General features: G+C 37.2%; 1 protein-coding gene across 3 annotated transcripts in view; it reads left to right on the forward strand.

Moving 5' to 3' along the window:
- The window catches only part of PFKFB3 (6-phosphofructo-2-kinase/fructose-2,6-biphosphatase 3), a 263,188-nt gene that overhangs the window by 213,167 nt on the left and 34,544 nt on the right, over window positions 1-15,477 (forward strand). The window contains exon 15 of one of the 3 annotated variants that reach the window (XR_010113795.1): window positions 4,424-4,628. Coding sequence is in view for 2 of the 3 variants with exons in the window: in XM_063610046.1 (XP_063466116.1) it covers window positions 4,424-4,468 (45 nt within the window). In the remaining variant the exon portion in view is untranslated. Of the gene's footprint in view, window positions 1-4,423; window positions 6,832-15,477 lie in introns of those variants that run through there. The other 2 variants (XM_063610046.1, XM_063610043.1) reach the window with 2 other exon arrangements.

Consider the following 15,477-nt stretch of genomic DNA (forward strand, 5'->3'; position numbering starts at 1 on the left):
AAATGTGGCACATATACACCATGGAATACTATGCAGCCATAAAAAATGATGAGTTCGTGTCCTTTGTAGGGACATGGATGAAACTGGAAAACATCATTCTCAGTAAACTATCGCAAGGACAAAAAACCAAACACCACATGTTCTCACTCATAGGTGGGAATTGAACAATGAGAACTCATGGACACAGGAAGGGGAACATCACACTCCGGGGACTGTTGTGGGGTGGGGGCAGGGGGGAGGGACAGCATTAGGTGATACATCTAATGCTAAATGACGAATTAATGGGTGCAGGAAATCAACATGGCACATGGATACATATGTAACAAACCTGCACATTGTGCACATGTACCCTAAAACCCTAAAGTATAATAAAAAAAAAAAAAAAAAATTAGTAATACAAAAAAAAAAAAAAAGAAAGTAATGGCAAAACAGCAATTGCTTTTGCACCAACCTGATAGTAAGTGGCGTATCTGGAGTTGAATTCAGGCAGCCTGATTCCAGAGTCTGTGCTCTCAAACATTTTCTGGGAAGGACTAACTCACTCTCCTGAATCATCCTCTGTTAAAGAAGTACCATGCTTGGCTTCCCAAGGACACTTCTCGCTCTTCCATGTGTTGTCTCTTGGTTTTATTTACCAACCCCACTAAGTAGGAATTAAGAGCCAAAGCAGGACTACACAAATGATAAAAGGATGCTTGGGACTCTCTGGGACCAAGAGCTCATTCTCTGGAAAAAATAACAATATAAAAAGAAGAAAGTTCTGGTAATTTTGAAGAAAGGGGAAAAAAGATAACCAAAATATTCATTAGGAACTAAGCTGTGTCCTCCCAAAATTCATATGTTGAAGCTCTAACTCCCAGTACAGCTGTAATTTGGAGATGGAACCCTTCAAGAGGTAATTAAGATTAATTGAGTCATAATGATGGGCTGTAATCCAATGGGATGGGTGTCCCTATCAGAGAAAGAGACACTAGAAATGCACGTGCACAGAGAAAAGGCCACGTGAGGATACAACAAAAGCCCATATACGACCCAAGGAGAGAGGCCTCAGGAGAAACCAAAGCTGCCAACACCTTGATCTTGAACTTCTACCCTCTGAAACTGTGAGCAAATACATTTCTGCTGTTTAAGCCACCCAGTGTGTGGTATTTTGTTATGGCAGCTCTAGCAGACTAATATAATATTAATGAGAAAATATGATTAACTTTTAATGCAGAGCATATCAAGAAAATAATAATATAGATAACCCCATGCTAATAAAGTTTAAAATTTTAATAAAAAAAAAAAAAAAAAAAAAAAAAACAAATCTTCAGAAATAGTAACTGTTACATCCAAAATAGAGGACTGTATAAGTAAATGTTAATATGATGGACTAACATGCAGCCATTACAAAAATCCTGTTTTGAAGGCTATTAAATGTCATGGTGAATTGATTCCAATATAAAACCAAATGAAATAAAAGCAGTTCACAAAACCACGCATGAGGTATGTAAATTTTGTAAACCAAAATTACAAGGTCACCTCAGTATCTAGAAAAATACACCAATGGTGGCTGTATCTGAGTGCTGCTAGAATTATTACTAACATTTTATTATTTACATTTATATTTTCTTTTTCACAGTTTCTACAAAGAATTATGGATGATTTTTATATTTAGAAAACCTTTTTTTATTTGTAGACATCTATTCCCTGTGGGCCCCACAGCAGCATGGAAAAGATTAAAGATTTGTGTCAGCTTTGACGCCGCCATTAATTATCAGGACAACCTACAGCAAGCCATGCCATTTATCTGGGCCTCACTTTCTTTGGATTTAATTATGGACTAAGCTGTGATTTTCTGTGTAATTAAGAACCACACTAAAGTTTAAAAAATATGCCTTTGTTTTATGGAAGAGTCCAGAGACACCATCATTATACTGTGTGTCTTTATAAAACCCATATACCTTATTCTTTTGTTTTATCTAGCTATTATATTGTCTATAACTTACTTTTAAATATTCTAGTATAGACAGGTGTGTGTGTGTGTGTGTGTGCATGTGTGTGTGTGTATTCTTAATCCTCTATAAGGTTGCAGCTAAAATTTAAAATACTTTAACTGGACACACATCTTTTAGGAGTGGTTGGTAGTGTTTGAAGGACTACTATAAGGCCTTAATGATCTTTAGAGAGTTCTAGAAGGTTCCCTAATTAGCCTAATAAATAAAAGAAGTTATTTTGCACTGGAAAATTAAGGAGTGTTGGAGATATATGATTTGGCTAGAGCTATTTAAAGACACCCCTGTCCTGGCATAAATAGGGTTTAGGAATCTAGTAATCCTGGATTAGAAACTTTGTTTGGAGTGATGCCTAAACCAGGTATGCCAATCTGTCTTGTGTCCACATACTAACAGAGGGTTCTAGCAACTTAATCCCATTAGCACGTTAGCTGAAGACTACTGCTAGAATGCTGTTATGTTTGTTTAGAGTTAATATTTCATGGAAATGTCTGAACCCTGGTACTGTATTAAACTCATAGAAATGGCTTTGTGCCTGTTTGCTAATAAATATTTCTTTGCGTGGCAGAATTTGGTCTGGGGTTTGCTGTCTAGCTGTCTAAATCACATATCTCTTAGTATTGCAGTAATGGGTGAAGAGATATGTAGTTCTTCTCATCTTTAATTGTTGGATGTGCAAAGAACCTGGTAATTTTGAATGAATGGATTGAGATCAGTTGGCATATTAACGATAAACTTTATTTTACAGAAATCTTTTATTTACCTGAGGTTTTAAAATTATTATAAAACTAATAACGTATAAAATATCTCCCAAACTAACACAGATTCCTACTACTTGGATGTATTATGTTTCTATTACCTGTCTTTTATTTTTAGAATAGAGCTGTGTTCCACAACCTCTCAGTTTAGGCTTATAGGTGCAATAATTCATTAAAAATGAATGCTAGGTTTGAAAAGTGTCACCCGAATGCTAAATATTCAACAGGCAGCCTAGTTCTGGCTCTCTGGAGAGAGTAAAGAGAGGTTTTGGCAAAAAGTCTTGGAAATAAACAGCTGATCTTACTGCCTTCATTTTGATGAGATAATTTGTGTTTATGCACATATTGAATTACGCTTAAATACATGGAAAATTTTAAATGCCAAAGGCAGGGGAAAAATGCTACATAGCACACATTTTAAGTGTTTTTTTTTTTTTTTTTTTTTTTTTTTTCTGCTAAACTCAAACCACTTGAAAGCTAGGAAGAGTCACTGCTGGAAGATCCAGTGCTGGAATTGACAGTAGTTGCTCATAGTCATCACGGGAGCTGAGCTCTATAACTGTACGCAGCCCAGGGCCTGTACGTACACTGGTTCCTACAAGCGTGGTGATGTGAAGTGAATGCTTGGGAACTGGGACTGGGATGTCAATTTCCCGTTTGCCAGGGGCCAGCTCTGGGACCTCAGGTGAATGTGACACTTCTCTGGGTAGTCAAGTCATCACCTACAGAATGCAGGACATGTCAAACGACTTCATTTGATGCACAATAAGCAAAAATCAGCAAAGTCTCAGGGAATTTTGTAAAGACACGGGCAGTTTGAGGAGGTAATGTGGCAGAGTGGGAAGAGTGAGAATTTGGTAATAACCAAATAAACAAAGAAACAAAATAAAGAGACAACAGATAATGTTTTCTGAACATTTACTATGTATGGTGGAATATAATATCTTCGACAGATCTTTTGACTGAGTGTTTTTATAGGTAAGCTGATTCCTCAGTCTGAATCTTATTTGCCATTAAGACTGCCCCATGCAGTGCAGTTGGGAAGGCAGGAGATTAGATACAGGTGAAATCCTAGTCCTAAAGGAAGGGGAGGTAAAAGAGAAAAGCTAGACTTTTTCTGTTCTTGGATACGTTATAGTATCAGGAGTAGCACAGGATGGAGGCAGAGTGAGCAGGTAATAGAGTGTGAGTGTGACCTTGAGCAAGTCATTTATTTTCTAAGCCTTGTACCTCAGCAAAACTGAACTAAGAAAGAATGAATTACTTTGCAGGTTGCTGTGAGCATTGTAAGTATACAGTCAATTCACTCATTTATTTGAGATGATATTCTGAGCAGAGTAGACTTATACCTGTATGAGACACGGTTTCTATCTTTGAGGAGTTTATAGTGGAAAATGACATCTGTAAAAAAGCAAACACAATAAGGTGTGACAAGTCCTCCCCTAGTCAGCCTAGAAAAGAGTTTTTGTTTTGTTTTGTTTTGTTTTGAGACGGAGTCTCGCTGTCTCCCAGGCTGGAGTGCAGTGGCGTGATCTCGGCTCACTGCAAGCTCCGCCCCACCCCACGCCGGGTTCGCGCCATTCTCCTGCCTCAGCCTCCCGAGTAGCTGGGACTACAGGCACCTGCCACCACACCCGGCTAATTTTTTTTTTTTTTTTGTATTTTGAGTAGGGACGGGGTTTCACCTTGTTCGCCAGGATGATCTCGATTTCCTGACCTCGTGATCCGCCCGCCTCGGCCTCCCAAAGTGCTGGGATTACAGACGTGAGCCACCGCGCCCGGCCGAAAAGAGTTTTAAGAGCAGGTGAAGCACAAGCTGACTCTTTAAGGATATGTGTCAGGTGGACAAAAGGGCAAGGAAGACCCAGGTGTGAAGGTATGTATGCATACGTATTACAGAACTGCTCAGCAGTGTTAGTTTATTATTGTTGGTGCTACTGTTGTCTTTGCCTTTGAGGGCTTATAACATCATTGGGAAAATGTGATGATTAAACATGGAAAATGCCACAGAAACAGCAATAGCAACAACTCCAAGCTGTGCACTTGAGGGCTAGGGGCCTGTTAGGAAATAATAATAAAGAGACAACAGATAATGTTTTCTGAACATTTACTATGTATGGTGGAATATAATATCTTCTACAGATCTTTTGACTGAGTGTTTTTATAGGTAAGCTGATGCCTCAGTCTGAATCTTATTTGCCATTAAGACTGCCCCATGCAGTGCAGTTGGGAAGGCAGAAGATTAGATGCAGGTGAAATCCTAGTCCTAAAGGAAGGGGAGGTAAAAGAGAAAAGCTAGACTTTTTCTGTTCCTGGATACGTTATAGTATCAGGAGTAGGACAGGATGGAGGCAGAGTGAGCAGGTAATAGATATTTAATTCATTTATATTTAATGTACTAATATTTACTTCTACCATCTAATTTTATGCTCTTTAATTGTCCTGAAATTCCTTTGTCCTTTTTGTTATGTTTAAGGGGAAGAATTAGTTTTTTTCATTCTACTTTTTTTCCCCTCCGGTAGTTAGAAAGTCATATATTTCTATTCACTTACTGCTTACACTAGAAATTATAATACTCATACTGAGTATATCAAATTCTGTTAATCTATATCTTTGTCCTCTGGTATACTAGATTATATTTCCTTTTGTAATTATTAGGATTTGTCAGACGTACTGAATCTGTAGATTGACGTCTATCATCATGACAAAAAATTCAGAGACAGTCTTTTTAAATACCTCTGTGATATTTTCTCTCTTTTCCTCCTGTTGACTGTTCAATTCTCTTTTCTTTTAGAACTATGATTAGATTAATGCTTTACTTATTTTACGTGACACTTGTTCTCTTTTTCACATTTTCATCCTCTTTAACTCTCTGGATTATCTTCTGCAAAATTTCTTCAGAGAAACTCTCCAATTTGTTAATTCTCTTTTCAGATTATTCACTTTGCTTTAAAATATTTTAGTTTTTGTTTCTAGAAATTTCTTCCCCCATAGCTTCATGTTGGTTTTGTGTCCTGCAACTTTATTGAAATCATTTATTAATTGGTTCTAATAGTTTTTAGGTGAAGTCTTTAGAGTTTTCTATATATAAGATCGTGCTGATCTGAAAATAGGTACAATTTAACTTCTTTTCCATTTTGGATGACTGTTATTTCTTTCCCTTGCGTACTTGCTCTGGCTAGGACTTCCAGTACTATGCTGAGCAGAACAGGGCTTGTTCTTGACTTGTTCCAAATCTTAGAGGAAAAGCTTTCAACTTTCCCCCATCAGGGATGATGTTAGCTGTGGGTTTTTCCATATATGAACTTCGTTGTGTACATTCCTTCTGTAACTAATTTGTTGAACATTTTTTATCATTAAAGAATGAATTTTGTCAATTTTTTATGCGTCTATTGAAATGATTAATTTCATTGATTCATTAGCTTATGTTGAACCATCCTTACACACATGGAATGAATCTCACTTGATCATAGTGAATGATTTTAATTTGCTGTTGAATTTGATTTTGTTGAGAATTTTTGTACGTATGTTCAGATACATTGGCGTGTAGTTTTTAATTTTTTGTGGTGTCTTTGTCTGGCTCTGGTACTGGGATAATGTTACTCTTGTAAAATGAGTTTGGACGTATTCCCTCCTCTTCAATTTTTGGAAGAGTTTGAGAAGAATTAATATTTTTAAAGATTTGGTAGTATTCCGCAGTGAAGCCAGTAGTTCCTGGGCTTTTTTTTCTAAGTTATCCAACTTGTTAGTGTATAATTGTTCATAATAGTCTCTTGTGATCTTTTGTATTTCTGTTGTAATGTCTTCCTTTTTTTCTGATTTTGTTTTTTCTCTTTTTTTCTTAGCCTAACTAAAGGTTTGTTGATTTGTGTTTCTCTTTTGAGAAAGCCAACCCATAGTTTTGCTGGTCTTATTCCTGTTTCTGTTTTTGTTTTTTTAGTTCATTGAGGTGAGTTGTTTATTTGAGATCATTATTCTGTTTTCACATAGACATTTATTGCTATAAACTTCCCTCTTAGGGTTGCTTCTGTTGTATTATATAAGTTTTGGTATATTGTATTTCAATTTTCATTTTTCTCAAAAAATTAAAAAATTAAAAAATTTTTTTTCATTGATCCATTTGTTCTTCAGGAGCATGTTGTTTAATTTCCATGTATTTGTGAATTTTCCAAAGCTTCTCCTGTTACTAATTTCTAGTTTTATACCATTGTGGTCATAAAAGATAGTTGATATGATTTCAATCTGCTTTTTTTTTTTTAAATGAATGAAATATTTATTGCTCTTGTTAAGGATAAGTAAAACATAGTGCCTGTTACACATGCTGACAACATCAGAAAAACCTAAAGGCCAGACTTACAGGGGAATTGAGTGTATTTAGAAAGGTACTTGTAGCAGAAACCTCTGATTATAGTGAAATGCTTTAGTTTTCAAAGGGCACTCTGCAAACAGAGGAATCTATAATTGCTTTCTAGAGTGGTTAAAACTGCTGAGACAACTTTGCAAATTCAGTATAAAACTGCATAACACTTTATGGAATGAAATAGTACCAGATTGATTGTTAACACAAACTGGCCTTGGAAACAATACTAAAATTCTGAGAACCGTGATGACCATAGCAAGCCATAAGGGAAATAACTCTCACAGTGTTTTTATTTTTCTCACATATAAATCTGTTTGAAATTCAAGAGTATTGTAAGCATATATTATTTTGAATTGCAGTTAATCTAATTCACTGATTCTCACTTGCAAATGTACATAAAAACCGACTGGAGAGACTGCTACAATTTGAATTTCTTTTTTTTTCTTTATTTTATTTTATTTTATTATTATACTTTAAGTTTTAGGGTACATGTGCACAATGTGCAAGTTTGTTACATAATTTATACATGTGCCATGTTGGTGTGCTGTATCCATTAAGTCGTCATTTACCATTAGGTATATCTCCTAATGCTGTCCCTCCCCCCACCCCAACCTCAAAACAGTCCCAAGAGTGTGATGTTCCCCTTCCTGTGTCCATGTGTTCTCATTGTTCAATTCCCACCTATGAGTAAGAATATGTGGTGTTTGGTTTTTTGTCCTTGCGATAGTTTACTGAGAATGATGATTTCCAGTTTCATCCATGTCTCTACAAAGGACATGACCTCATCATTCTTTATGGCTGCATAGTATTCCGTGGTGTATATGTGCCACATTTTCTTAATCCAGTCTATCGTTGTTGGACATTTGGGTTGGTTCCAAGTCTTTGCTATTGTGAATAGTGCCGCAATAAACATACGTGTGCATGTGTCTTTATAGCAGCATGTTTTATAATCCTTTGGGTATATACCCAGTAAAGGGATGGCTGGGTCAAATGGTGTTTCTAGTTCTAGATCCCTGAGGAATCGCCACACTGACTTCCACAATGGTTGAACTACTTTACAGTCCCACCAACAATGTAAGTGTTCCTATTTCTCCACATCCTCTCCAGCACCTGTTGTTTCCTGACTTTTTAATGATGGCCATTCTAACTGGTGTGAGATGGTATCTCATTGTGGTTTTGATTTGCATTTCTCTGATGGCCAGTGATGATGAGCATTTTTTCATGTGTTTTTTGGCTGCATAAATGTCTTCTTTTGAGAAGTGTCTGTTCATATCCTTCTTCCTAAATTTGTTAAGATTTGTTTTGTGGCCTAACATATAATCTATCCCAGAGAATGTTCCATGTGCAGTTGAGAAGAATGTGTATTATGTAGCTGTTGAATGGAATGTTTTCTGTATGTCTGTTAGGTCCATTTGTTCTAGAGTGTACTTTAAATTCAATGTTTCTTGATTTATTTTCTTTCTTTCCATTGCTGTCAGCGGGGTATTTTCCTCTACTACTACTGTATTGAAATTTATCTCCCTTAAGATCTGTTAATACTTGCTTTATATATTTAGGTGCTCCAACATTGGGACTGGGTGTGTTTATATATATATATTTGTTATATCCTGTGGCTGAATTGACTCTTTTATCATTTGCATAATGACCTTCTTGATTTCTTTGTACAATTTTGACTTAAATTCTATTTTATCTGATATAAATATAGCTATTCCTTCTCTCTTTTGGGTTTAATTTGCATGGAATATCTTTTTCCATGAAATCACTTTGCATGCATGTGTCCTTACAGGTGAAGTGAGTCTCTTGTAGACAGCACATAATTGGTTTGTTTTAAAAAATTACTCAGCTACTCTATGGTTTTTGTTGGAGAATTTAATCAATTTATATTCAAGGTAAGTATTGATAGGTAAGAACTTACTAATTGCATTTTGTTAATTGTTTTCTAGTTGTTTTGTAAATCCTTTGTTCTTTTTTTTGCTATATTCCTTTGTATTTTTTTTCTAGTGGTATGTTTTGATTTCTTGCATTTTTGTGGTTACCATGAAACTTACAAAAAACATCTTGAAGGGCCAGGCGCAGTGGCTCACGCCTGTAATCCCAGCACTTTGGGAGGCCGAGGCGGGCGGATCACGAGGTCAGGGGATCGAGACCACGGTGAAACCCCGTCTCTACTAAAAATACAAAAAATTAGCTGGGCGCGGTGGCAGGCGCCTGTAGTCCCAGCTACTCCGCAGGCTGAGGCAGGAGAATGGCGTGAACCCGGGAGGTGGAGCTTGCAGTGAGCCGAGATTGCGCCACTGCACTACAGCCTGGGTGACAGAGCGAGACTCTGTCTCAAAAAAAAAAAAAAAAAAAAAAACATCTTGAAGTATAAAAGTTATTTTAAGCAGATAACTTAACTTTGACTGCAAAAAAAAAACAAAATAGAAAATAAAACTGTACACTTTTAGTCCAACTCTTGCCCAACATTTTGAATTTTTGATGTAATTAATTTAAATTTAAATTTAATTTGAATTTTTGATGGCATAATCTTTATATGGCATGTCTCTCAACAAATTATTGTAGCTATTATTAGTGTTAATAGTTTTGCCTCTAAACCTTCATACTAATGATATGAATGTTTTACATACAGTCATTACAGTATTAGAGTATTCAGAATTTGACTGTGTACTTAGTTTTACCAGTGATTTTTATTGTTTTTGTATTACTCATTAGCATCATTTTCTTTCAGCTTGAAGAACTCGCTTTAACATTTCTTATGTGACAGGTTTAGTGGGGATGAACTTTTAACCTTTTGTTTGGAAAAATCTTTATCTCCATCTACTTCATTTCTGAAGGACAGCTTTGCTGGGTACAGTGTTCTTGGTCAACAGGTGTTTTGTTTGTTTGTTTTTCCCCCCTTCAGCACTTTGAATATATCACTATATGATTCTGGTCTTTCTTGGCCTGTAAGCCTTCTGCCGAGATATCGGTTGATAGCTGTATTGGAACTTCCTTATATATTATTTGCTTCTTTTACCTTGATGTTTTTAGAATCCTCTCTTTGATTTGGTTTTCAAAAGTTTGATTATGTCTTGAGGTAGTCTTGTTTGGATTAAATCTGATTGGAGATCTTTGACTTTTCTACACTTGCATATTTACATCTTTCTTCAGGTTTGGAAAGTGTCCTGTGGTTATTTTTTAAAATGAGCTTTCTACCTCTTTATCTTTTTCTTCTCTTAAATTCTTATGACGTGAATTTTGGTCTTCTGATGTTGTCCCATAAGTACCAGGAGCTTTTCTTATTTTTCATTCTTTTTTCTCCTCTGACAATGTTTTCAAATAACTTGTCTTTGGGCTCATAGATCCTTTTCTTCTGCTTGATAAATTCTATTGTTGATACTCTCTATTGCATTTTACATTTCACTTACTGTATTTTTTCAGCTCCAGGATTTCTGTTTCTTTAAAAAATTACTTCACTCTCTCTGTAGACTTCTTGTTCTGATAACTTATTATTTTCCTTATTTTATTGAATTGTTTATCTGTGTTTTCAGGAATACACTGAGCTTCCTTAAAAGAGCTATTTTCAATTCTTTCTCAAGCAGTTCATACATTTCCATTTCTTTAGGGCCAGTCACCAGCACTTTATTTTATCTCTTTGGTGATGTCATGTTTTCCTGATTGTGCTTGATCCCAGTGATTGTGCATTGATGTCTGCAAATTTGAAGTAGGTACTTATTTCATTCTTTGCCCAGACACTTCGTCTGGGAAAGCCTTTCAACAATCAGTTCATCCAAAGATTCTGGACAGGCTATCTGGCATGGTTCTAAAGCTTGGGGATACTGGGGCTGGTGCATCACTGGAACAGGCCAGAAACCTGGGGTCACTAAGGCTTGCCTGTCACTGAGGGCAGTCTGGATCACAGGGCCGCTGAAGTTGGCTTGCCCTGTGTCCTGCCTGGTGCCTGAGTGGGTATAAAGGCTCAGTCTGCAGGTACCAGTCTGGGGTCTGGGGCTAAGTGGGCCTGTCCAATACTGAGTTTTATTGTGGCAGGGCCAGTGTTGGAGACCAAGGCAAAGTCCTGTACTCACTTTTCTCTCTTTTCACCAAATGAATGACATCTCTCTTCATACTGTGCTGCCTGGGTTTGGGGAAGGAATGATGTGGGAAATGTAAAACTATCCTTCCTACCCCCTTTAGTGTATTTTTTCTTATTGTGCTATGCCAGGTGTTGCAATCTCTCATCTGGTTTCCTCGGCTCTTGTAAAATTATTTTTGTGTGTGAATAGTTGTTCAAATTGATGTTTCTGCAGAGAGATAATCACTGGAGAGTTTTCTTCCACCATCTTGCTCTGTCCCTGTCTTCTTAACAGATATATTTCTAATGGAAACTTTCAGGAAATACATAACAAGGAACACAGCATTGATGTTCCAGAGGAAATCAGGCTTAATTGCCTTCAGGGTAAACAGATCAATATCCTACTCTAGGACTAGAGTCTGGGAGTACAAACCAGAGGGACATTAGTATTTTTACAATATCTACACTTTCTTGGATTTTTCCCACAGAGTACTAACTTTAGGAACTTTACACTCAAGAGAAAATAGGCTAACTCTAAGAAAATCCAGGCTAGAACATTACTTGACTAAGGCTTTCTCTCCATTAATGGGCTAAATAAGTTCAAGTGTGCACATCCATCCCAGGACTTCAGAGACTGCCTGTCTCAGACTGTAGTGAGAGGAATAAGAGAGAATGGAAGAACTTTATATAAGACATAGAGGCCATTGTTGGAAATAAGCATTTGGATGGCAAAGAATTGAATCAGACAAATTAGAAATGAAGAAAGAGGACACAGAGTACTAGGTTAATATTTTTATAAGCTTAAGATGATAACATTTCAGGTCCTCATAGTAAAACATTACACCTCTTCCCTCCCTATGATACTTTTAACTTTTTACTTTTATTATAATTTTTTATATCAATTTCTCTCTGTCAGGTTCTAAGCACCTCACAGGTAAGATAAACATAATTACAGTGTTAATTTAAATTCAAGTGGACATCCATGCTACCAATTATTAACACACACGAACTATATAGCCAACAGGTATACTCGTTAATGTTCATGGTCTGGTAACTACTACTGAGGACTCTGAGTGGTTCAAAAAAAAAAGGGCTTAAGGCTCAAACTCTCATGAAAATGTCTGAAATGATTCCTGTAGAAAAGGAATTGAAGTGGATAGGGTTATTTTGTGGCAACTGACCAGTGAAATTCAATTGATTTCAATTTAACAATCCTATTATATTTCAGAAAAGACAGTATAAAAATATACTCTCCAGCTGTATTGGAAGAGAATTTTAAAGGACTACTTTTGGTACACAGCTGGTATTCTTAAGAAATCATGCCAGAGGAACAACAACAGAGGTAGCACCTCAACTCTTGTTGGGCTATGCAGCTGATTCCAGGAGATTTCAGACCCTTGGCAGCTGTTCTGCTTACTGTTTCAGGTCACTCTGAACTCTAGAAGAGTCTTAAACCTTTTCACTTCAAGCACTGTTCTCGCTTTTTGTTCAAAGTGGTAATATCAGGGGAATATGTAGCAGCCAGTTAAAATTAATTTATCCATGTTAAAAGCATATTTGCTTGGAAGAAAGCTACAGGCTAATTTCCTGCCAGTTCAATCTTATCCATTGCCGAAACCAGAAATCTCCACACTATCCTCAAAAACATCCATCTTTTTATTCTTGACTGTCGGTTTTACTTGCAAAATGCCTATCGTGTCTGTGCCCACAGATCCATTTTTTGCTGCCACTATGTATTTCAAAGCTCTGTCACCTCTGCAAAATGCCTATCGTGTCTGTGCCCACAGATCCATTTTTTGCTGCCACTATGTATTTCAAAGCTCTGTCATCTCTGCAAAATGCCTATCGTGTCTGTGCCCACAGATCCATTTTTTGCTGCCACTATGTATTTCAAAGCTCTGTCACCTCTTACATGGACTCTTGCAGGAAACATCTGAAGTTAGCTATCCCTTCCTTTAATTCACGTGCTGCGCTTGACCATAGCTTGTGTCAGATCACAGCCCCAAGGAATACCTTCAATGGTTGCCCAGAGGATCAAGTGTTGTCAAGTGTCTTAGCATGATTTTCAAGGCATTGAGCAATCCGAGACCAATGTACTTTGCTGACTTTTCCTCCTGGGAGGTCCTGATGACCTTATGTCCTGGTCACACTTGATATTGCACCAGTTCCTTCCTATGTCATGTACATTCATGCTTCTGTGACTTTGTTCAACCTGTTTCCTCCGCCCAGATTATTGTTCTCATTCTCCTTGCCTGGTGGAAGTCCATTCATCCTTTAAGACCCAGCCAGGTGGAATGGAACTTGCACAAGCTCCCTTATCTAACATGGTAGACACCAGCAATCAGCTGATTAATCAAAAGAGTCAGTCAGTCAGTTAAAGAAGGAAATAAAAAAATAAATAAAACCAACAGAGTAAAACGTTCTCACTTAAAACATAAGAACATTCATTTATTGACCCTTTGGTGGAAGACTTTTTGAGTGGGGTTTCTCTGATTGAAGTTCTTCAGACTTTCTTCATAGAGTACTGTCAGAATGTTTATTTCCTTTTCCAGTTTGGGTTCCTCATAAAGGAATGAGAATTTAAAGGTGCTTGAAAAGCAATCCAAATGCAGAGGTTTAGGCTTTTATGATTTCATCCCCCATCTTTTACAATGGTCTTATTTACCTCTAGTTAAACAGCATTAAAAAGTCAATTTTGCACACCAATGGTAACGTACTTAATACCCTGAACTGCATACTTAAACATGATTAAGATGGTGTTTTAGTCAGCTCTGACTGCCATAACAAAATAGCACAGACTGGGTGGCCTAAACAACAAGACATTTATTTTCTCACAGTTCTGGAGGCTAGAAGTGACACATCAAGTTGCTGGTCAAGTCAATTTCAGGTGAGGCCTCTCTTTTTGGCTTGCAGGTAGTGCATTTTCTCTGTTCTCACATGGCAGGGTGGAGTCGGGGAGCACTCTCAGATGTCACTTCTCATAAGGACACTAATCCTATTGGATCAGGGCCCCACCCTTAGTACCTCATTGAACCTTAATTACTTCCTTAGAGGTTGCAGCTTCAAATACAGCCACCCTGGGGGTTAGGCTTCTACATAGGGATTTTGGAAAGACACAAACATTCAGTCTGTAACAGGTGGTAAATTTTATGTTATAAGTATTTTACCATCATTCAAAAAAAAAGCTGCCAATTGTTTTCTGAATATATATATATATATATACACACACATATATATGTATATATATGCACATGTATACATATATATACACACATATATACGTGTATATATACACATATATAGGTATATATACGTATATATGTGTATATATACACACACATATATATGTATATCGCTTTGCCTAACTGGGTCGTTTCAAAGCTTAGTTTTTACGGAAGCAACTCTCTTTTGTGTTCATATTTCATTCATCGTGGAAGGTTTTGCTAAAATAGCCTGCATAGGTTTGAGAACCACTGTCATTGTCTCTGGTAGAGACAGTGGCTCAGTGTGTGCCTCTGAAGATAAGCTTCCTGGCAGTGAACTGCCAGTGTGCTCCGGACACGACTGAGTCTATTTTACAGAGGCCATGGAGAGCTGTCATTAATCTGTGAGTCTGTGAAGTGGAGGCCACTTGACAGTTTCTGCTGAGATACTTCCGATGCCCTCAGTGTGTGCATGATCCACAAATAGCTTGCAGTCAGTGTTTTCCTGATGAGGGATGACTTTGTATTGCATCTCGTGTGTGTGCTCGACATCCTGAAGATACTGTGAAGTTTTGGAGGAAAGTCTAATTTTAAAAGTTGGGTTAGGTTTTGGCTATATTGATGTTATACAACAAATGACTGAAATCTCCGAGGTTTTTAACGGTAGTCATTTATTTCACACTCATTGGTCAGCTGGTCATTATTTGGCTGACCGTGGAACCAGAACAAAGCCAAAGTGGCGTTCTCCAGGGGTGCTCTTTTTAGGCCACAGTGGGAGCCCAGCCAATGCCCTCCTTCAGTGATTGGTAAAAATTTCTCCCTGAGATCCCATGCTGTTCTATCCTGAACAGCTTTGGATGTTTATTTTTCTGACTCTATCTCTGTTTTCTCTCTTCTGTTGACGCATTCCTAACATGAAGACATTGCAGCCCTGGCAGGGGAGAACAAATATTTCCCATTCCACCCTCCTAGGTTCAATGACTTGGGCCCAAGAATCAAACTGATAAAAGGCAGATTAACAGGAAAAAAAAACAATTTAAATTATGTATGTATGTACAAAAGCTTACAAGGAAAAACATGGCTCAAGGAGGCGGCCAGTTGATTGAGG

This window comes from Symphalangus syndactylus, chromosome 10 (genome assembly GCF_028878055.3).
Source record: "Symphalangus syndactylus isolate Jambi chromosome 10, NHGRI_mSymSyn1-v2.1_pri, whole genome shotgun sequence".
Classification (NCBI taxonomy): Eukaryota; Metazoa; Chordata; class Mammalia; order Primates; family Hylobatidae; genus Symphalangus; species Symphalangus syndactylus.